This window comes from Aulonocara stuartgranti (genome assembly GCF_965226115.1).
Source record: "Aulonocara stuartgranti genome assembly, chromosome: 3".
Lineage (NCBI taxonomy): Eukaryota > Metazoa > Chordata > Actinopteri > Cichliformes > Cichlidae > Aulonocara > Aulonocara stuartgranti.
Genome location: NC_138941.1, coordinates 63,081,266 through 63,104,529, shown reverse-complemented (window position 1 = coordinate 63,104,529; position 23,264 = coordinate 63,081,266). Strand labels below are relative to the sequence as shown.

Sequence of the window (23,264 nt, the reverse complement as noted above, 5' to 3'; positions counted from 1 at the left end):
CACCTCCCCAAGTCACCACCTCGGCACCCGGACAACGCCGGTCCTGGCCACGCGTCCACGGACAGGAGGGTCGCCACTCCTAGGGCAAAGTTCCACAGGTACACTAGGCATCAACCTTTGATCCTAAAATGTGTATTTGCTCTAATGTCCTCCTAATCAAACACATTAACCGTCACTGTCACTGTGTTCACGCTTCACACTCCACACAAAACACACTCAGAGCGCGCCTCACTCACACTCTCACTCAGTGCGCGCTTCACCCACAAGACAGCACCCAGAGCGCGCCTCGCAGCTTCACACACACTCTCTCACCCAGAGCGCGCTTTGACACTCACACACAACACTTTTCCTCAGCGGGAATTTTACACAGAAACCTCTGAGCTCAACTATTAGATCTTCTTAAAGCACACTGCACCATAGACCAAAATACCCTTTTCTCTGCGCTTATGACCGCCACCACGGAGCAAAGTCGCATCATAAAAGTGATGCTTGCATCCCCGAAGTTATACCAGACATCATAAACCAGGTTTTGCTCTATGTACTTCTTGGCAAGTAAAATTTTACTTTGTTTTATGACCGCAGCCCTTAAAAAAAAACTCGACTGACGCCACAAACCACCGTCAAACCTCTGTTCAATGTACTAAAATTAGCACCAACCACTACTGCACTTCACGGCCGCATATCACCGGAACACGGCCGTATCATAAACCAAACCTACGGACGTGTTTCGCTCTCGCGTTGCCAGTGTTTAACCGCACCGTGAAGCCAGCATCTGCTTTTCCTTAAATCAACTTCTATTTCATAGCCGGCAAGAGCCAGGACGTAACCGACACCATAAACAAACTTCAAACCTCGACTTCAATGTACTGAACTAATGGCCGCGTCTTCAGAAGAAATTCTAACGTATTATTGCTACAGAAGCCAGTATTAGACAAAATTAAATGTGGAAGGTAAAGTGGCTGCATCTAGTCCAACGTAGTATGTTATTAGTATCTCGGTAGAAGCAGATTACTGCAACTAGTCCAACGTAGTATGTTATTAGTATCTCGGTAGAAGCAGTTTATTTAACACACTGGAATTCAGCCTCAACTTATGTTGTTAGTATCTTGTGCCAAAAACCAGACACCGACAAATTTACTGTGAAAATACATGTGACTCAGTGAACAGATTAATTTGGAAAGCCCAATATGCACATTTGGTATTTATAATACAACAGGCTGTGCTTACCTTTTTATTTTTGGACCGGTCCTCTGTTCACCTCGCCTCACGATCTCACCAAAGGTCAAATCTACACCTCCTCAGCACACCAAAGATCCGGGTCACACGGCACCAAGTTGTTGAAAACACGCAGTTCTTTGAATCTTTGGGCTGAAGGAAGGACAATACTCGGTGTATCAATGCTCAATCAACAATCATTTATTTCCATACAATTCAACAGTCAGAGCATTACAACGTCCGGACGGGAGAGATGCTACCAGAGGGTCAGGCACATGTCTCAAAATGGTGACGGGTTGCTCAGCTTTTTATAGTCTCTAGTGGCCCCCAGCTAGTCGTAAAAGCCAAAACATCACATTTTTTCTCTGTTACAGCGCCTAAGTTATGACCTCGGCAGTTGTTTCTCTGCTTTCTGTAAGGTGGGGGTGTGGAATGTGGTCTATCTATCTCCCCTGTCTTTAGACACAGAGTCTCCTGCTTACAACCTTCTCTTCATGATTCAACAATTAAGCATGTCAAGAAAACAGTGTCACACATTCCCAGCAGATCAAGGATACAGAGTGATGCACCTTTATCTAATAAACTAATATGTGAATATGTTCTGTTAACTCAAAAGTATAATGAGAACTAAACTACATACAGCTCACACACTCTATTTTAAAGGGTATAATATGATCTACAACAATATCATAATTCAACTATTTTGATTACATCTATAAGGTAACATATAATAACAGAATAATATCACATCAGTCACAGGAGCTCGTTCAGTGAGAGACTGAGATTACCGAAAAGCACCACTGAACGACACAGGAAATCATTCCTGCCTGTGGCCATCTCCCTGTACAACGCATCCACTTAACACACTGTTTGCTGCTACAACTACACGTTTCTTTTCCAAATATTTATTTATAAGTGACTTATGTATGTATGTATGTATGTATATATATGTATATATTGTACTATTCTTAGTTAGCGTATTGTCTGTCTTGTCTTAATGTTGGTTTAAAATGGAGCACTGTAACAAAAAATAATTTCCCCCAGGGATCAATAAAGTATTCTGATTCTGATTCTGAAGACGTTTGAAATGTCTACACTCTAAGAAATAAAATGTTGCATTTACTCCACCCAGTTATGTCAACCGGTTCCACATAACTGGGTTAGTGAAATCTAAAATGTATGACACATTTAATTTGAACAACAAATTTTAAGTACATCTGATAAATTGACTAACCCTAAACGAGCTCTACTGAAACTATAGGATTAAATTACTTACTCTATTTAAAGTAAATTGAATAAATCAAACAATTTTATTCAGTTAACCCAACTTTAATAACACTTGGTGTAAAATGTGCTGAAGCAAACTTTGAGCTGTTCAAAATTCTAGATCAATGCCTTTTTCCTAAACAAAAATATCTTCACATGTATCCAAGTGCATATTAAGTTCAGGAAGACATAATACAGAATGTTAAAATCAAGTTATTAAAACTGGAAAGTGTTGTGATTCCAACATTTTTAACATTAACATGACTTAATTTAAACTTGCTTCAGATACAATGGAAAACTCACAATACAGTCCTATAAACAACAAGTAGAAATGATTTTAGTGGCATTTTTGTCCATATTTAAAAAAAACTTTTTTTTTTCAAAACTTAAAATGAAGTCCAAACTTAGGAGCAGTCTTGTTCAATGCAGCTGGATGGTGGTAAAAGTTCAACATGAACAAAGCATGCCAAAAAGTATGAGGCCTTGCAGAAGTTCTTGCGGAATTCAAACTGAACAGTTTATAAAGTGCAAGGAGATGGGTTTGAGAATCTTGTAACCAGTTCAGTGTCCTCTATAGTTCAGTGCAGGCTGTTTCACTCAAGCAGTTTGTTTTTCAGAACTTGCACCTTCATGGATAGGTTGTTCCCATCCAACTCCATCAGCACCTTCTGAAGAAATTCAAATATGTATTTCAGGTACTTTGGGTACCTCAGATTTAGACTGTAGATTAGTCCAAGCAGGAGGGCACACCCCTTTGCCACATCACTAAGAGCTTTCAGCACAGTGTATCCTTCTATGATGACACCAATGTCCTCAGGTGTATCTGCAGAGTCTGCTCCTTCATGTCTGACAACACAGACTCCTAAAGTCAGCTGCTCCGTTTCTCTTCTTGCACTAAGATCCACATCCTTAAAATGAAAACAAAGGGGGGGGGGGGGGGGAAGCTAATTGCATATAGATACATATGAACAAATGAGCCCATCTTCAATTTACTATCCCAAATTAAAAAAAACAAACAAACAAACTGATCTTTCCCCTTTTCTAACTTACCAAGAATTCCTTGAACAGGTCATCTGGCTTTTTATTTAAGTAGACACAGTTTTTGGGACGCATTCCCGTCGAACATCAATGCTGATATTCTGGTGGAGATAAGAACTCAATGTGAGACAAGATTTTGGTTCTTTTCCACCTCTTCTCAAACCAAAGTCAAAAATATTAACAGATGAGTGATTAGCTATGAGTAATTAAACAATGTATACACAACTCACATTAGTGACATTCAGTGAGGTTAATGATTGGTTAGGCACTGACTCTTCTGAGTCAGATCAACAAATATATGAACAAGAAACTAGAAGCTTTTCAATTTTGACAATACATGAAAGCTTTCACTTTTGCTTTAATCAATTCTAGACTGTTCAACAATATAATTATTAATTGTACCCCTAAAAATGTTAAAATGAAATAGAAGATTAGAACTCGGCAATATGGATTCAAAATCCTATCACAATATTTTCTGGTATTTATTACGATAACAAGAGTTACAATAAAAGATAACAGTAACCACAACCACATCTGAGCCACTTTTGTTGCATCTACTGACAGACAGAACTAGCTGACCAACATAAAATGAAGGGGGAACACACAAATTGTCACTTTGATAATCAATGGAACTGATACAAGGAGTTAAATAAATTACATATAGCTGTATTACACATAATGCTGCATTTTAATGACACAAGATAAATGCATGTCTTACACTTTAATCACTGATATTAACACTAAACCAGATATCAACACGGGGTAGAATTCCTTCAAACAATGTAGCAACTTATTTGATGCATGTTTCTAAAATACACTATACATATATTTCATTCTTCAAACGGATCGGATCGCTGGCGCTCCTGGTGCTCATTACTGACACCAGGGAGCATGCGCGGTAGATGTTGGGAGTAATTTTAAAGCTGCAGTTCTTAGTAGGCAAGTTGCAGCTTAACATGAATCGTAAAACATTTTGGGAAATTACACCGAAGTGGGCCCAATAATATTTGTTAAATGCCTGACTACTAACACCTGTGAGAGGCATACAAGCTAGAATGCTAAAAAAAATTACCAGACATCATTTGTTTTAAAATAAAACATACAGAAGTACTCCCGAAAATGTCGGATGTTTATCATTTAGTACACATTAACCAAATTTGTCATCCTTAAATGGTTGTACTTACCAAATAATCCTCAAATGGCAATGGATTTTATCCAGGCTTCTGAGCATGATGCAAGTTTCGGTTAAAAATGGCGGTTGTTCAAACTTCCACACTGCACATGTGCAAACTGAGAAGTACTGAGAGCCTGTTAGGACAATCCTCTTCAAATTAAAGTGCTGTTCATTTTAAATGAACTTTTTATGTTGGATTTAATGTACTGCATTTTGTTGTATTGAAATATTGTGTTATTAATTAAAATCAAAACAATATCCTTGTGTTTAGAGTTAAAAATCAATTGGTGACATTAATTTTAACATAAAACGTTTACATAATGCTAGCAACATCAATGTATCATTTCTTAGCTTTTTCCAGCCTAACCACGAGTCTCCTGTTACTGCTCCAACTTCTTAGTGCTGACATTCAGCACATGGAAATTTGATGAAAATGAGCCTTTGAATTTATCTGCTTGTAAGTAATCCTAGTATTGTAAAACAACCTATCCCCACAAGCTGCGTGACTTTGGACAGTGGGAGAAAGCTGGAGTACCCGGAGGGAACCCACGCAAACACGGGGAGAACATGCAAACTCCACACAGAAAGACCCCGACTTGATGGTGGAATTGAACTCAGGACCTTCTTGCTGTGCAGCAACAGTGTGAACCACCGTGCAACTGTGCTGTGTGGATAGGTTAATTCATTAATCCAAATTGCCCATAGGTGTGAATGCGGGAGTGAATGTGAGCGTGAATGGTCGTCTGTCTCTGTGTGTTAGCCCTGCAACAGACTGGCGAACTGTCCAGGGTGTACCCCGCCTCTCGCCCTTTGACAGCTAGGATAGGCTCCAGCAACCCCCACAACCCTGAGAAGGATAAGCGGAAGCGAATGGATGGATTAATGGATTGTAAAACAAAAATAAATCTTGTAAAAGCATTACTGTTTCTGTTTGGGTTCTTTTCTTTAAAAATAAATGTGAAAAAAATGGCAGTGATCATGATCATGTAGGTCTAATCTCACTGGAAACCACCTGAAATCAGCTCCAGGCAACACCAGGTGAGAACGACAGAAAGAGAAGCTGCAGCACTAGAGGTGATTTCTTATTCCTTAAGACATATTTAAGAGTTTTTCCTCCCCTCTGTCACCAAAGGGCCTACCCATACGAGGTCGTCCCAGTTTTCTGCATTATAGGGTTTAATCTGGAATCTAACCTGCTCCCGGGGAGGTTAGATTCCAGCATAATGATAAACCACCATTCACCATTCGGGTTAACCCTGATCTTACTTGGGTAAAAAAAAATTCTACTTTATCAGAAGTACCTGAAGGTGCTTCAGCTGTGATAAGGTGAAAAGCACCTGGACAGGCCACCAGTCTGTTGCAGGACCAACACACATTCACGCTTAAAGCCAATTAGGAATCACTGGTTAAGCAAACAGGCCTGTATCTGGACTGTGGGAGGAAACCAGTCCATAGAGGTACAGGGAGAGCATGCACACTCCACACTGAACGACCTGAAGTAGATTCAAAGGTGTACAGTAGTTCCATGTTATTTTAAAGCACATTAAACTATATTTAGCTTTTATTAATGACAATATTTGAAAAAACAACAAAAATATACTGAGTCAATCAAAATGACTACTTAACCTTAATTCTTTGGAACATTAAACACTTTTGATATAAACAAAAAAAAGGTGAAGGTGAGTTCACATTCAGGTCTTTTATGAAAACAGAGACATTCAGAAACTATTTTCCAAGCAAACTAAAGCATATTTATTGGGTGTTTGCATGCCTGAAATTTTCAGTGTTCAAATGCTTTTCATTACCTTTCCCAGGAAAAATACTCCTTTCTCACATTCCTTCTGTTACAGAAAATTAATCATTCATGAACCTGTACTAAAGAAAAACAAGCAAAAACAAAAACAAAGTGATGAATTTCACATTTAGCTTTTACTTTTTTTTCTGTGCTGAGGTTTGAAGAAAAGCATAGACACGAAGAAAAAATTCTGTAAAGGCTTTCAAAAATGGAAGTGTTAATCATTTATTGTCATCAACCAACAAAATGCAGTGATAGAAGAAAAGAGAAATCTAAATCAAATCAATATTCTGTGTGACCAACCTTTGCCTTCAAAACAGCATCTATACACTTGCACACAGTTTATGAAGGATCTCGGGTGATAGGTTGTTCCAAACATCTTGGAGAACTAATCACAGATCTTCTGTGTCTTCCTCTAATCCCAGACATACTCGATGATGTTGAGATCAGGGCTCTGTGGGGGCCATATCATCACTTCCAGTACTTCTTGTTCTTCTTTACGCTGAAGATAGTTCTTAATGACTTTGGCTGTGTGTTTGGGATCGTTGTCCTGCTGCAGAATACATTTGGGACCAAAAAACAACCATTTTTATTTCTGAGAGCATTCTATGTTTACAGCATTTTTTCCACACCTGTAAAACTTTTGCACATTACTCTATATAGTAAATTCAGATCAGGCCACAGCACAGAGCCTGTTTTCATCATAATCTGTGATGCTGAGTCTGCTCTGCTCTCAGGTTTTAGTCTGTGAGTAGCTGCTGTTAAAGTATTTATATGACTAAAGTTCCTTTAACATTACCAGAAGATTTCCCCTTTATTCATTACAGGAACCTTATTCTTCTACTGAATGGCAGGAACAAATTTTTTCAAACTTCCCTTTTTTGTCTTGTTTCCTGGAATTGTAAAGAAAACATCACGAGGTGCAGGAATGATGCAAGGTCTTTTTTTTTTTGATTCATCTATTTTAGAAAGTGTTTTGTATATTTTAGACAATGATTTGGGCAGATTAAGAGTAAAACATTGTACCACACTTGGTGGTGTTTGTAATTCAACTTGACTGGGTTTATTTTATTTTATTATTTTTTTACTATGGATTTAATTTGTTGATATTCTAAAAATCTTTTCTTGCTGATCCCATGTTGTATAACTAGTCTGTCAAACGGAATAAAGTCTGTTCCTTCTAATATATGTTCCAAGTATTTAATTTCTTTGCAACTCCAATCTGGGAAGTTAGTCAGAATCAGAAATACCTTATTAATCCCGAAAGAAATTATAGGTTACAGCAGGCAGCACGCTAATGGTGCATGCACACTTACGAAGGAACCCTCTGACCAAACATACTTTACACAAACATCACATTGAGGAGACATGTCAGAGAGCTAAGCTGATAGGAAAAAAAACAACGAAAAGTTGTTGTTTTTTTACTGCTTTATTGTCATAAAGGATGCTCCATTATTTACTCTGCTAAAAGAAGTCATAAGGGAAGCATTGATGCATATTTCCCTATTATTTAAAAAAACCTAACCAGCTCTGATTGCAATTAATCGACTGAAATCTGAGTTGTATTTGTACCTCATGGTTGCAGTTTGTAAGAAATTCTTAGAGCAATGCAATGTGGTGGCAGATTTCTTTTCTCATGTATTAATCACATATTTAATCATATCACATTAGTTATAGCAATATTACTTTCTCACTTTACTATAGTAAGAGCAGTCCTGCTGCCACTTTACATGCATGTGGAAAGTTAACACAGTGAGGCCATTGTAATGGGAGACATTAAACAGATAGTGGGACTCCTGCTTATCAGGGATGTAAATCCTTAGGTGAAGGCTAAGCAGAAAACAAGGTCATAATTCTCTCTGTGAGGGAGGAGGTATAGCCCCCCACCCCACCCCATGAGAGGGGCCAACATGTAAGAGTTTGAGAAATGTTCTTTGTCTGTGTGTCTGTATATAAGATGTAAGGGCGGTGGCCACAATTCAGAGATGGTCCTGGTGTTTCACTGGGATGCTCTCTCCACATTGCAATGTGTTTATTAAACCCACATCAAATCAAGCTCACTGGGTGTGTTGCAGGTTATTGTTAAAAATTTCCATAACAACAGAAAACAGCAGACTCTCTGATACATGAGACTGCTGGGAGTATTTGACCTTAAGACAATAAATAGAACCAGGTGACACCTTATACAGTTCAATTCAATTTTATTTATACAGACCCTATAAAGATCCTGCAATAACAATAATAACATCATGCACTTGGTGACAGTTGGTAGGAACTCCCTTTTAGCAGAAAGAAATCTTAGAATCAGGTTTGGGGAGCGACAACCTTCTGCTGTGAACAATTGAAGGTGAGGGGAGGAAACCAAGACAACCACTGTGTGTTAGGCAAACACTAACAATCCTTTCCCGCGCTGTGAAACGCCTTTGTGTTGTCAGCAGTCTGGTCCAATCATTTCTTAGCTTTCTTGTAATGAGCCAATCAGCCTCTTTTCTGTGCACTTCAAATGTCAATAGTCGTGACATGTTTGAAAAAGGAAAGGTGACACTCGGGACTTTTTATGCGAGTCAGTCTAAACCAGGGGTCGGCAATCTGCGGCTCCGGAGCCGCATGCAGCTCTTTAGTCCTTGTACTGCGGCTCAGCGTGGTTTTGGAAAATAAATTAAAAGTATTTAGCTGAAGTGTATTTTATTTATGTTAGGTCTTTTTTAACTTGTAGTTCTAAATTGGAAGATTATTGTGATATTGAAATATAAAAATAAAATTATATTCTATTATTTTTTGCCTGTGAACTTAACAAACTGCTGACTGTTTAAAATGTATCAGCATAGGATCAAGCTCTGCTGTAAAATACATCCTGCACCTCTGTGCAGCATATGTTATTTATTTAATTACATGCTGTGTGTGTGTTTGCAGTTTTACAGTTGCACTGAAATAAATGACTTGAATGTACAGTTGAGGGTGTGGTGGATTTTTTTTTTTCAGTTGGCCAATCATTGCAAACAGTCATGCAGCTTCAGCCAATCAGAGACTCTCCCCTAAGGCAATGTCAACGGACCTAAGCGTGCACGTCCATGCCTGCAGAGATTGTCTTTGAAAACAGTCACTGCATGTTATCCAGCTCGACCTACTCCACACATACTGGGTTGTTTTTCTAGCACATAGACAGATGTTGCATCACCTTCAGCGGTCTCGCAGGGTCATAGCTGTTTGCTGTTTCAGAGGGAGTAATGATGAAAAGAAACTGCACACAAAGTGCAGCATTCATCTGTTTGTTTGTTTGTTTTTACCACAAAATAAAAGTTCACAGAAAGTGCAAATGTGCAATGCACACAACGTGGACAGTGACACACATGTAGAGAAAGTGAATTTTCTCTAAAACATGTTTACTTTTCATGATAATAAGAGAAGCTGCTTAATGGACAGAGGTTGGTTTTTACAGTTGTAGACACATCAAACAGAGTTCAACACTGAATTTTTATGTAACTATTTGTGCTGATTTATTTCAGTTCATGGTGAACATTATTGCCCTTTGCCCCTTCTTCACTGCCTAAGAAATGAAAAAAATGTCCAAACCTAAATCCAATAAATCTCAGATTTCAGCCTGCAGCTGGCACAACCACACAGCATCTGAACTGTAGATGGAGTAATGTGCTTTACATCAGCAAGTTAAACAGGTGTACTGTAAACTAAATTAAACTAGAACATTAAATACATAAAACAAAATGCACCTCATCCTCCTGTGAGATGTGAGGAAGCCTATATTTGCTGCTCAACTGAGTGTCGTCTTCAAATTCTTTACGATGAATCCACATACAGGAGTAGAAAAATATGACAATATGAATATGACATTCTTACTTTCAACCAGTCATTACTAACACTTTCATCAAAAAGTAATTTCAATAATTTTACAAATCATCAGTTAACAAAAATAATCACACAAACTGAGTATAAATAAGTCATGTGATATGTCTCCCATTCACACTCAGGTAATTCCTAATCGATCAATGATCATGTTTTTAGAGGGGAAAAAAAGTCAAATGTCGCTTCTGTGCAGCTTGGTCCAAAATAAGAACCCGGTTCATGAAAGGAGGCTCTGTGTTTGAGCATTGTGAGAGACCCATTCAGCAGAGGGTCAGACGATGAATCTTTATGCACCAATCTTACCATTTTACATCAGTTTATGGGGGATGTTACTCAGGTAAAGGGACCAGGTGAGCTAGAATGAGGCCCTCAGGTATTCTTCAGTTTTCTGGCATGTTATTATTCCTGATGATTCAGCACACATCCAGATATGATGCAATCTTTTTGTCTTTGGCTATGTTCACACTGCAGGCGAAAGCGCATCAAATCCAATTTTTTTGACCCTATGCGACCCATATCCGATCATGCTATGACAGTGTGAATGGCACAAATCCGATATTTTCACATCCGATCTGGGTCACTTTCATATGTGGTCCTGAATCCGATACATATCCGATGTTTTAGAAAGCGACTGCTGTTTGAATGGTCATGTCGCATTAAATCCGTCTTTTACATCACTGACACAAGACAGACGCCAATTATCAGCTCCGGAGAAGACATCGCGAACGCTTCCTGGCCAATAAGTGTAGATGTTAGTGAAACTGTTGGGAAGACAACGTTGGGGAAACGTGAACATTTTATTTTCACGTATATTTTATGTACTGTATAATCTGCAGATTCTGACAGAAATCTGCAACTATCCTTTGAAGCAGCGCTCCTCTAAAACAGCAATAAGGATCATTATTAGGTTATTTACATTATTATGTAAATAACAAAACTTAAAGCACAAAAGTGGGAAACGTGAAGTCCGAAGTCTTTATATTAAGGGCCATCAGTCAAACATTATTGTTTGTTCTGGGTCTAAACAGAGCGCGTTGTGTGTGACGTCTTCTTTTGCGCATGCGGGCCGCTTTGAGCGTTCACACTAGAGCACCTTTGCTGTCGCATTTTATTTGTAGTGTGAACAAGCAGACAAAAAAATCAGATTTGATCAAAAAATCGGAATTGAGCATTAAAACCTGCAGTGTGAACGTAGCCTTAGTGTGAGTCCAGAACTCAGCGTCAGAGTAACAGATGCATCTCAGTCTGACATCAGGTTTCTTTTGTTTCTTTAAATATGCATGCTCACCTGTTCAGTGGATTTCTCTCCCTCTGCTGGTCACCTGAGGTGTGTTTCAGTGAGATCTCTGCTCATATCCTTTTTCTGATAAGCTTAAAGAAATCTTGTTCTTCTTGGACGTGTTATTGAGTCTACTTAGTTACTAAGGCAGCATCACCTGAAGCAAATATGTGAGACATCAAACGTATGAGTTCACGTCACCTCTGAGTCAGCCTGCAGTATCACGGAGACAAAATACATCATAGAAGGTCATAGAAAACCCATTGTTGAAAAAGAAAGATACATCTGTTTCCCATTGTTGGCTTAGAGTACAACAGCTTTTCAGTAACTCGTCTGATCCTGTTATTAGAGGAGAAAAATGCATGATGTTGAAACAAAATGAAATACTTATAATACACAAACAGGTCAAACATGAACAAAATATATCACTGAGCTTCAGATTCTGTTCACACGATGTGAATAGTAATAAGTTTCCATTCAGTAGTAAAAAAAAAGTCCTTGACATCTTTCAGACCCCTTTCATATTCATGTAGGTTTTTTTGTTTTTGTTTTTCTGTTTTGTGTGTGTGTAGTTTATGTCATTAAGGTTATAACTGAATAACATGCTTATAGTGATTGGTGTATGAAGCCCTCTGACAGTTCATCACCAGCAGGTGGCAGCACAGGAGATTCTGTCCGACCAATAACACGTGAAGGTGTTCACTGTGACCTCTGACCTTTAATGAGAGGGAAAAAACCGAAAATGATAAAAATTGTAAATATGAGCTGATAGAGAGCAAACAATCTACATTACAGTGGATCAATAAACATCAGAGAAGTTAAACAATCAGTGAATATTAAACAGAAAATGGGCTTCTTCTGCTGTGCCCTCTGCAAAGAGCCAGCAGACACTAAATATTATAAGCAGTCACACCAATTATATCAATGAAAATTATCCAGATTAACAGTAACATGTGCAGGACACGTGTTTCTCAGTTCTTTGAATTCCAGTAACAGCTCAGCCAGCTTCAGCTCTGCTGTAGATGAATCCAGGAACGTGTTTAAAGCTGTTTTTCTATATTTGCTCCGACTGTTAGGGACAAACATACAAATGAAGGTTATACGTTTCCACGGAAGGGCTGAACTGAATTCAGGTTATGATAAGACAGGGTGTATGTGTGAGTCAGCGCTGATTAATGCTTCTTGATATTTCATACACACATTCAAACACTCCACTTGTCAGTCAACACTCTGGTTTATAAATATTATTAAAGACATAACATAAATATTAGAAGTCCATGAATAGATACGTGTCGTGTTCATAAGAGCAGCCTCTGTGTTTAAATCAGACCTCCAGAGGGCCCCAAAGCTCCAGCTGGTTCATTTGTAATGAGGTCATTTGTTTTAAGTGACTCACTTTTATCTGCATATTAAACAGAGAAAAACCTGTTTATCCATCTGATTCATGGACAGTGATCTTTATATCATTAAGATGCCTCGAACGAGTAAAATACCAGGACAAATTGTGAAAACTTTCCACTGATAAACAAACTGCTAGTGGGCGTGGTCTTCTCTCTCGCTCTCTCTCGATTCTTGTGAAACAAAACTTACTGCATAACTTTCTTTTTCCCTCTCTTGGAGTTTTATTTCATAATAACTGACAATAACCAGTGAAGTCCCCTGACTCTCAAACAGCTTCAGTTAAACTCATTTGGTGTTTTTGGTATGACTTCACAGAGCCACCAGAGGAAACATGAGAGCGGAAACTTTGCACGTTTGACATTCAAAGTTTCCACTCTCACGGCCAGTTTTATCAGAGATCTGTGTGCTGCGTCTGCTCTGGGGTTTCAGTCTCTGAGTAGCTGCTGTTATAGCACTAATATGACTAAAGTTCCTTTAACAGCAACAGCAGATTTCCCCCTTTATTGATTACAGAAAATTTTACTTCCCTGAATGACAGGAACAAATACTTTCAAAGTTACAGTATGGTAAACGTCCCTCCTCTATCCTCTATCCAACAGTGGGAAGAAAAAACTCCCTTTTAACATTAAGAAACCTCCAGCAGAATCAGGCTCAGGGAGAGGCGCGATCAATTATCTTTAAACCTTTAGTGCTGCAGCTTCTCTTAGACCCGCATGAACATGTTGAACATGTCAAATTCACTTCTAGAGTAAAGAACCAAAGCAGGAAAACAGACAACAAACATCAGGAACTGTGTTATATTATTATTTATTTATTTAGGTTTTCTTTTGCAGGATAGAAGTCAAAAATAAGCAGGATACTTTATTCGTTTTACATTAATCCTATTCAGTCTTAATGGGGGAAATTTATATTTTAAACAAATCTGGAACGAGCTTCATTAAATTTTAAGGCTGTAGCAGTTGTTCACAAATCCTTCATTGTCTGCCAAAAGTCCTTGCTTCATCCTTATTTGGTTTAAGCCAATGTTATTTTCTTTAAACAGTGGTGCACTGTTACTGAAACAATGTGCATTTGAGCCTCCTGCCCTATGACAGCTGGGATAGGCTCCAGGCCCCCTCTCTCACAACCCTGAGAGAGGGTTGGAAGAAGACTGATTTAAAAAAAGAAAAAAAAAAAAAGATTGCTAATCTCCTCCATTATTTATGATAACATCTACAGAGACAGCCAATGAACCAAAATATAGATACAAGCATAGTACCTATACATATCACACCTTGGAAAACTCCAACCCCTGAGCAACACTGACTTGGACAAGTGGAAGAAGGAAGATGGATATTGGATTTTTTTTTTTTTTAAATCAGGATGCACTTTTGCTAATCTTCTCCATTATCCAAGATAACATCTACAAAGACAGCCAATGAACATGAAATATATGAACAACCATAAAAAAAGAAAGAAAGAGCACGTGGAGCCTATCCCATATCTCAAAGGGATCTCAGTACTTTGGGTTATTGTTTTTAATTTATTTTAGTTTTAATTTCAATACATGTTACTTTTTAATATTTATTATTTTTACGGTTTTTAATTGGTTTTCTTCATAAGCATAGTTGGTATGTGTTAACTTTTGAGACAGCGGGAGATAACATTGTTAAACCTATGAATAACTGTGAGCCACTGCTAAATAATGTCAAGAATGTCAACGAGTCAGAACGTTGTATATATAGTATACGTTGTATGTATAGTACGTTTAGCTGAGAAACCTGCTTTAGCTTCAAACATGGCATTCATATTGAAAAGAAAATAATTGTTTAATGTATATTTCTCTTGTTTGTAATTTATTCCTTCCTATTAGCATTTATATTTTATTCCCAGTTGGCGTGGAACACTTACAATTTAATTGTACAATGACAACAAAGGGCTATTGTATTCTAATTGACTCAGTGTGACAGATCCAGGTTTCTGGATCATTATCAGACAACTCTCTGATTCAAACATCACATCTGTAGATCTCTAGTGGATTTTCAGCTCCTCACACAAAGTGATGAATTGCATCGTTCAGGCTGATGCATGATTATGTTGATATATTTTACTGTTTTTTTTTTATTTATATCTAATTTCTATAAGTTTTTATTATATTTATTTATTTTTCATTTCATTTTTTGCCTAACACACCCTTATTGCACCAATAGTATGGAAATGCTTAAATTCATGGATCCAAAATCCATTTTCATTTTTTATCACCTCTGCTGTTTGTTTGTCAGATGAGGATGATTAGGTAGATGGTAAAAGTTCATGAAGTGCTTTATTCTACATAGCAGAAGCGGAATTTTGTGCTATCCAGGTAACTTTATGATTAAACCTGTTTTTTTTTCTATACTAAAAAAATGGTTCACGTCTTACTGGTACATCGTTAATCTGGGGGGACAAAATGAATAGCTGCATCTAAAAATCTGTATTTATTACTGATGCTCATCAGAAAAACAAACGCTAGATAAATTTCTCCTAGTACCAGTGCAGAGATTAGAGGGGTCCTCCAGGAACGGTGATGTTATTTCATAGAGAATTGATTGCTCAGAAAGCAGTGATTTCATACCTGCGGATCAGGTTAAGATCCAGATTGGAGATCAGCAGGGATGAAATCACTGGCTTCTGACCAATAAGTCTTCAGAAATTACCATCATCATTCCTGGAGGATCCCTCTGACCTGTGCAAGTGGATAGAAGGTTTCACAAGTCTGTGTTTCCGCAATGAGCATCAGCAATATATACAGATTCTTCGATGCAGCTTTTTTTTTTTTTAATGTAATCAAAAAAAATTATTCTAACCTTCTGCCTGCAAACATTTTGTACTTCTGGGCTTTACAATGCCTGCTAGTACTAAAACTACATCTTCTCCCACTTGCTCACACACACTCACCATTTTCCTGTCTTTACTTCCTGCCTTTAAGGGTCAGTCTTACTGACCAATACTGTTCAAGCTTACACATACAAAGCACTTTTAAAACTAAAAATGAAATCTAATGAAATGCACTGCTTTTCAACTCCTTCTCTGCCTTGTTTGCAGCAGTGCTACTTTTCTGTTTTATGTGTTACCTCTTCATATTTTTCTAATAGTTTAGAAAACAAAACAAAAAAAATGTTAAAATCAGCCAATCGGCTACAATGATCAATGCGATGGTGAGATATCGCCCATGCTATCCCGTTCATGTGAACCTGGTCATCCTCATTGCCAATGTTAGCGTAAATTAATGCAGATGACGAAAAGGTACCCTGGTGTTAATTGAACGCACTTCATAGTGCAGGGCCCAGATTCGGGAGCTAGGTCATATTTCCATGTCTCCACTGAAGCTTTGGAACAGCAACAGAAGACTCACAGTTAAGATGTAAAAAAAGCTTTGAAACATTTCAAATAGACTACAGCTCAGCTGGAAGCTGGTATGGACTCTGACTCTTTTTTTTTCTGTAGATCAAAAAACCAGCAAGAGTGGCAACAATGACGACAGCAGCAACAGACAGACCAACGATTAATCCAACAGATCCATCCTCCTTCCCTCCATCCTCCTTCCCTCCATCCTCCTTCCCTCCATCCTCTGTGAGTCCTCCTGACTGACCTGCAGGTGAGAAACAGGTGTGAGGTGTCAGCTGTCAGGTAGGTGATGAGTGAAGAACAGAACAGAATCCATTTCCTCTTCAAACTGCTGTCAGACATTATCTACTGCACTCTGATCACATCACTCAGACCAGCTGCTTTCTACAAAGTCTCATCAACAACATCTTTACAAACAAACATCAACAACCAGGAAGCAGCTTCACCTCTGATCACACACACACTCAACTCTACTCACTCACCTGGAGGAACAACACTCAGTCTGATGCTCCTGACAGTTTCAGCAGTTCTCTTTCTGCGCTTTGTTCCTGGGATGAGGACACGACACACGTATATCCCATCATCGGCAGTAATCACATCCTTCAGAATCAGAGACACGTCTCCATCCTTCATCTGTGTGTCATTCAGATCCACCCGGTTCTTAAAAGATGGATGCTGGTAATCTGGGACAAACTGCTCATCCCGATACAAGAGGACATATTCTTCTTTCAGGTCAGCTCTATTCCACTCCACACCTATCAGGTTCTTGCTGTTGTTTGGAGCTCGACATGTCAGAGTGACGCTCTTTTGTCCAGACTCAGCTGTGATAATTTTCAGATCTGAAAGCGGAAACAACCCAGAAGAGGTTAAAGGCTATTATTTCAACAGCAGCCAATCAGAGCTACCTGCTTCCAGAGGAACTACTAAGCTCTGTGGAGTGACACAAACAGCCTCAACGGTCTTTGGGAGGAGCACTGAATAACGTCACATTCTCTAAATAAACAGACTATAGGCGACTTAACTGGTGCTTGGAAGAGGCAAGTTAAGGCACATGATTCTTACATTCTGCAATTCATCTAATGTAAACAATCACGTGGCACACAGCGTGACGTGAAAAAAAGCACATACCAAAATAAGTTTGGGAACCAACTCCCCGCGAACCTGATAAATAACAGGTGGATGAATCGTACGTTAGCTCGAAGCTAACGGGAGGTCGAGACCTACTACAGCCGGGAGGAACACCGCTTTCCCGGCACATCGTGCCTTGACCTCCCGGTCGGCTTCGAGCCGGCGTCCGAAGAATGCGGCTAAAACTTTTGCGAGATCCCGAGTTTGTTTTGCGAGATCTCGCACACATAACGAACAGATGAAGTATACAAAACAACAGAACATGAACACACAAAGCCAGGGGTAAAAGAAAAAGGTAACAATTATAAGAATACACGCAAAAATTCACATACATATATTGTTTTGAGAGCCTTTTTGTATGGAACGCCAGGACTGCCATAATGAATTAATTAAATACACCATTAAATAATTAATTAAATGTGGCAATAATTAATTAAAATTGGAATTAATTAATTAATTAAATAGTTATGACGCATGTAATTAATTAATTATTGACACATTTAATTAATTATTTATGTATTTCACATTTTAATTAATTATTGACACATTTAATTAATTAATTATTGACACATTTAATTAATTATTTATGTATTTCACATTTTAATTAATTATTGACACATTTAATTAATTAATTATTGACACATTTAATTAATTATTTATGTATTTCACATTTTAATTAATTATTGACACATTTAATTAATTAATTATTGACACATTTAATTAATTATTTATGTATTTCACATTTTAATTAATTATTGACACATTTAATTAATTATTTAATGATATATTTATTTATTTCATTTTGGCAGTCCTGACGCCTGGCTCTCATCATGAAATAATTTTATCTGTCAGCCTCACCCATCAAACTCAGGGGGCGGGGTTAACGCTGATCGAGTCAAAACCATTGCTTTGGCCTGGTGGCCATTGTTTCTAGCACACAACAACCGGCATGTGGAAGCTAACAGAACTGAGCTTTGAAAAACCCTGTTTGTGTGTTACCAAATACCGTTTTAATATTTTTTTAGCAGTGGTTTAATCTTCATGTGTCTGGTCAGTTTGTCAAGATACAGCCTCTTTGCAAAAGTGCTTCGATGATTTCGGAGATGTCTGCCCAGTCTCACGGCAAAGCGTGGGATAGACCTGCTCGCCTCGCAAGCAATCCCACCGACAAAGCGCAGGCCCCGGTACACAGCTGTAGTAACCCCCGCTGACTTCTTTTACTGAGGTTATATTTATCGGTGTTTTATTTCCTGATGTTCTTATGTGTCCTACGTGTTTCAGTCGCCAATTCTGAATTATAACTAACATTAAAAACATGTTTAAGGAGGAGAGAGAGCAAATAAATCTGTTTAACATCTGATCTTTGGGTTTTTGTTCAGTAATCAGCGTGACCTGTGTATAAACGCATAAAAGAGATAACGTTGGTGTTTCCGTCATGTAGTAACTGCTGGCTTTAACTGTACAAAGGTTGTTCGACACTATGAAACACATACAGACTTCATCATGATGTTCGGCTAATATTTTTATTGTGAATATTAATCATGCTGACCTCGCTCTGTACACCACGCAGCGAGGTCAGCATATCCACGATATCCTCAGCTCCATGAGTTAACACAAAGTTTCCCAGCTGACTATCTAACTTCCAACTATTCCAGAGACGTGAAAATATACAGCATAAAGAAAAGTGTAAGAGACTCAGCAGCAGATTAGAATAACAGTTATACATTTAATAAATCACCAAATGAATCCAAGAAACGAGCAAACCTGTTCCGACAATTTGAGTTTGTATTCCCTCAGCTGCAGACTCGCTGCTGTTTAAATGTTTGAAAAGGAAGATTAGATATAAAAAACGTCAAACATAGACTCAGTCTGCCTTCACATTTGATATGAGGCCAGCACGTATAGTGGCTGTGTCCTGTTTTAAGATCATACATGTAAAATTGTTGTCTGACCTCCGTCGATCCAGCCGCTCAGTCCGTGGTTACCATGGTTACTGCATAAGCAGCTATAATGTTAACAGCTGTGTTTATGTTTTTCATTGCAAAAGAACTGTCTGAATGGTTAACTGAAGTTAACTTGGATAAATTATAGTTAAGGAGTATCACAGATAATGCCTACGTGAGCTGTGCGACTGTTCACCACTACACTGAAATCAGCAGGCTATTACTGAAATACATGTGCTATATCATAAACTATGATATAAACAGGGAGGTCCTATTAACATGTTTAGTTTTAAAGGACACCTTCCTGCCTGTAGTCTCCTTCATGAGCAGTATTGGTTTTCTTCTAACATCCAGAAGTCTGCACAATGTGTTTCATAGTTTGTAACAAGCCTTTGACAGGTAAACATAACATGACCGAAAAAGCGAAAAAGAAAAAAAAAAGAGAGAGAGTGTTGACATAAGAAGAGAAAATTCTCTCAATTATGGAGACAGGCAAATGGTTCATTTATGTTTGATGTGTGTTTATTCCTCCCTAAATATCGTCGGTGAAGTTTGCCATGCACGTCAGATTTTCCTGCGCATTTTTATACCTCTGCCAACACAGAGAGAAAAAAAATCACATTCTAACAGACAGCTGGTGCTTAGAATACAGTTGAATAACTATTAAAAAACAGATGATATTTAGATGATAGTTCAGTCTAACACATGTGCCAGTGAACCATTAAACGTCTGTGAAACTATGCAGTTATGAAACGTAACTTTAACCTCAGCCAAACCGATTTGCTCAGTTGTAAATAAAACAGCGAAGTAAACGTGACCCGACAGACAGAACCTGAGTGAATGAAGTCCAGCATTTAACCACTGAGAGCTAAAACTCAGCTGAGGTTTGAAAGCTGTGTGCTGGTGATTGGACATCAGCCGCTGATGAAGCTGTTCGCCTATAAAGTGCTCTGTAAGGAAACAAGCTCCAGCAGCTCTGCGCTCGGGGAAAATACTATATTTACTTATCTTGTGCAGAAAAATGCGCTGACATTGCGTTATATCGAGCACCGGCTGCCCAGTTAAACTGTGACTATCACCAGGTAACGTAGGCGTGTTTCTTGAATTAGCAGCAGGTGTTAAACAGCTGACAGATGAGGAGGAGGATGCATGCAGGTAAACTGAGGGTCTGTTGAGCTGATCGCTGGTTTCGTGAGAAAAATGTCAGCTCGTTCTTTATGTTACAGAAGCACAGAGACACAAGACCAGGCGGAAAGAGACGATCGTTCGGTGAAAATGAGAATCTGCGAATGCAACATGTGGAACACGGAGAGTGGAATATGTAAACAAACCGGTTAACGTAACCCCCTCGGTGCACTCTGCATGCTAATTGTTAGCAGAGCTAGTGAAATCTCTGAAAACATCTGAGCACTTTTGCAAACATGTTCTATGTTGACAACCTGACCAGACACACGTCGCGACATTCGCGGCTAAAACACTGTTAAAAGTGTAGCTGGTGACAGAAAAACTACACCACCACCATTGCTGCCTGTGATTTGATCTGCATTCTGGGATAACTGGCTGCCCCAAGTCTACACAAGCAATCGATTATCTAGGATCGACCTGTTTTGACTTACTTTGCACGGCAACCAATCAAATGTTAGAGAAGCTGCATGGGCAGCTTTAACCCCGCCCCCTGAGTTTGATGGGTGAGGCTGACAGATAAAATTATTTCATGATAAGAGCCAGGCGCCAGGACTGCCAAAATGAAATAAATAAATATATCATTAAATAATTAATTAAATGTGTCAATAATTAATTAAAATGTGAAATACATAAATAATTAATTAAATGTGTCAACAATTAATTAATTACATGTGTCATAACTATTTATTTAATTAATTAATTCCTTTTTTAATTAATTATTGCCACATTTAATTAATTATTTAATGGTGTATTTAATTAATTCATTATGGCAGTCCTGGCGTTCCATATTTTTGTTGGTGGAGTCTGATATTGAATGTATGTACATTTCCACATCCTTAAAATAATGACAGAAATATGGTGTTTTGTTAGTAAACTTACATTTATGGATAAAAAATTTAGCTAAAAGTATTAACAAATTTATCATAAAAAAACATTTATCATACTTCTTTGGGAACTTAAAGAAACAGAATAAAACATTTTCCCATCGTAAAGAAAACTCCCTTAAAATATGGACAATAACAAACCTGCTAAATTCCTTCCAGAATCTCTGTGTAAAAGAACAGTACCAAAAAAGATGTGTCACAGTTTACGGCACATATAACATACATTAACCTAATACTTCCGTACCTTCGGTGGCAGAAATCCGTTGACAGAGAAACAGCAAAACCAGGAAGGGCACCATGTTCGCTCTCATTTCATGTTGTTCAGCTGTGTGAGTGTGATAACGACCATCACAGCAAACAATTGAAGTTTAATAATAAGTTTGATTAAACTTCAGTTGTAAGCCACCGAAAAGCGGCTGAACTGTAGATCCTGCGATTGGGCGCGCGCGTGTGCGTGTGGACGTTGAGTGCTATTTCGAGGAGGTTTGCTGAGCTGCACCCGTTCCTGTAAATCACGTGATCACATTGCGATTCAAATGTTTTGCTACTTCTGTTGCTCTACTTCATTTCGATGATAGTTTTTCTTACTCGCAGATCACTGAATTTAGTTGTACATGTTATTTAATGACCAACCAGTAGCCTAATGTTATACAGACATATCTGTTGTTGATAGTAAATGTATTCGCTTACATAACTGCTAAATTTGAATCCACCAATCAGAGAGGCTGTTTACGTTTTCTGCTGTCTGTTCTGCGGTGGGGGTGTGTATAGTCTGCACCAACACTGCTGCGTAGAATATGTCAAAGTAAAATTTTATTAACCATCTTTAACCCGTCGACATGTTTAAAACCTATAAAGGCAGCATAGTGTGCTTTTAAGCTACATCACAGGTTTTAAAGTAACAATAGCACAGGAGCCCATACGTTTTTCTTCCCCTTGTATTTTGCTGCCCTCTGGTGACTTATACAGAATAGGGCGGCCAGCTGGGAAACCGAGAAACCTTTCTGTTTAGTCATTTGTGAAATTTTTATACGTAGATCACACTGGACCAGAATGTAAATAAAAAGGGGGGCCTGTATTTATTTGAACCTTCCAAATACTATATCACTAAATCGATAAGCTGTAACCTAATATCTTTGAAATACGGTATCTAACCAGATTCTTGATATGGATGCCATTGCCTTAACCTCCAGTAATACTATGAGGAAGTCGTTTTGAACCAGGTAACCAGGTTGTCCTTCACTTAAAAAATATGCAGGAATTTTTTTTTGTGGGTCTGGTTTTTCGTCCCCTTGTCTCACTAGCTCTGATTTCTCCCAGCTGCGTTTCTTCAGTATCTCTCTCTTTTTTCATTCCCTCCGTGTCTCTGTGTGTCAGTGGGTTCAGGTTAGTTTTCTGTGTTCCACGCGTTTGTAGTGTATTTTATCAGCCAAAATAAAGGCCTGTTTTCTGTTAAATCATTCTCCTGCATCCATGTCTGCGTTTGAGTCCACTCCTCTCTCTCTGCACGATTTGCCCCTGGAAATTGTGACATTATTAACCTCTTGCTCTCTTTGACAGTGTGTCTTTTGTCCTGTTTTTATCCCCTTACCCTCAACTAGTCATGGAAGATGGCCGCCTCTCCCTGAGCCTGATTCTGCTGGAGGTTTCTTAATGTTAAAAGGGAGTTTTTTCTTCCCACTGTTGCCAAGTGTTTGTTTACAAAGGTTCATCTGATTGTTGAGGTTTT

General features: G+C 38.4%; 1 protein-coding gene and 1 long non-coding RNA gene across 3 annotated transcripts; both read right to left on the bottom strand.

Moving 5' to 3' along the window:
• Positions 1–2,902: 2,902 nt before the first annotated feature.
• On the bottom strand, positions 2,903–4,876 carry LOC309697389. Its single transcript, XR_014273814.1, has 3 exons — positions 4,704–4,876; positions 3,532–3,620; positions 2,903–3,389 (listed from the first exon to the last, which is right to left on the bottom strand). It is a non-coding gene; the product is annotated as an uncharacterized lncRNA (long non-coding RNA).
• An 8,941-nt stretch (positions 4,877–13,817) lies between these two features.
• LOC309695417 (V-set and immunoglobulin domain-containing protein 1-like) lies at positions 13,818–22,074 on the bottom strand. Of its 2 annotated transcripts, none has more exons than XR_014273145.1 (3): positions 21,780–22,051; positions 16,870–17,234; positions 13,818–16,601 (listed from the first exon to the last, which is right to left on the bottom strand). XR_014273145.1 is itself a non-coding variant. In XM_082516050.1 (3 exons), the coding sequence occupies exons 1-3, from the start codon at positions 21,844–21,846 to the stop codon at positions 16,443–16,445; spliced, it is 621 nt and encodes a 206-aa protein (XP_082372176.1). In that variant the 5' UTR covers positions 21,847–22,074; the 3' UTR covers positions 13,818–16,442. The 2 variants fall into 2 exon arrangements, 1 of the variants encoding a protein (XP_082372176.1); XM_082516050.1 differs by having other exon boundaries at positions 13,818–16,639; positions 16,878–17,234; positions 21,780–22,074.
• Between the last annotated feature and the right edge of the window lie 1,190 nt (positions 22,075–23,264).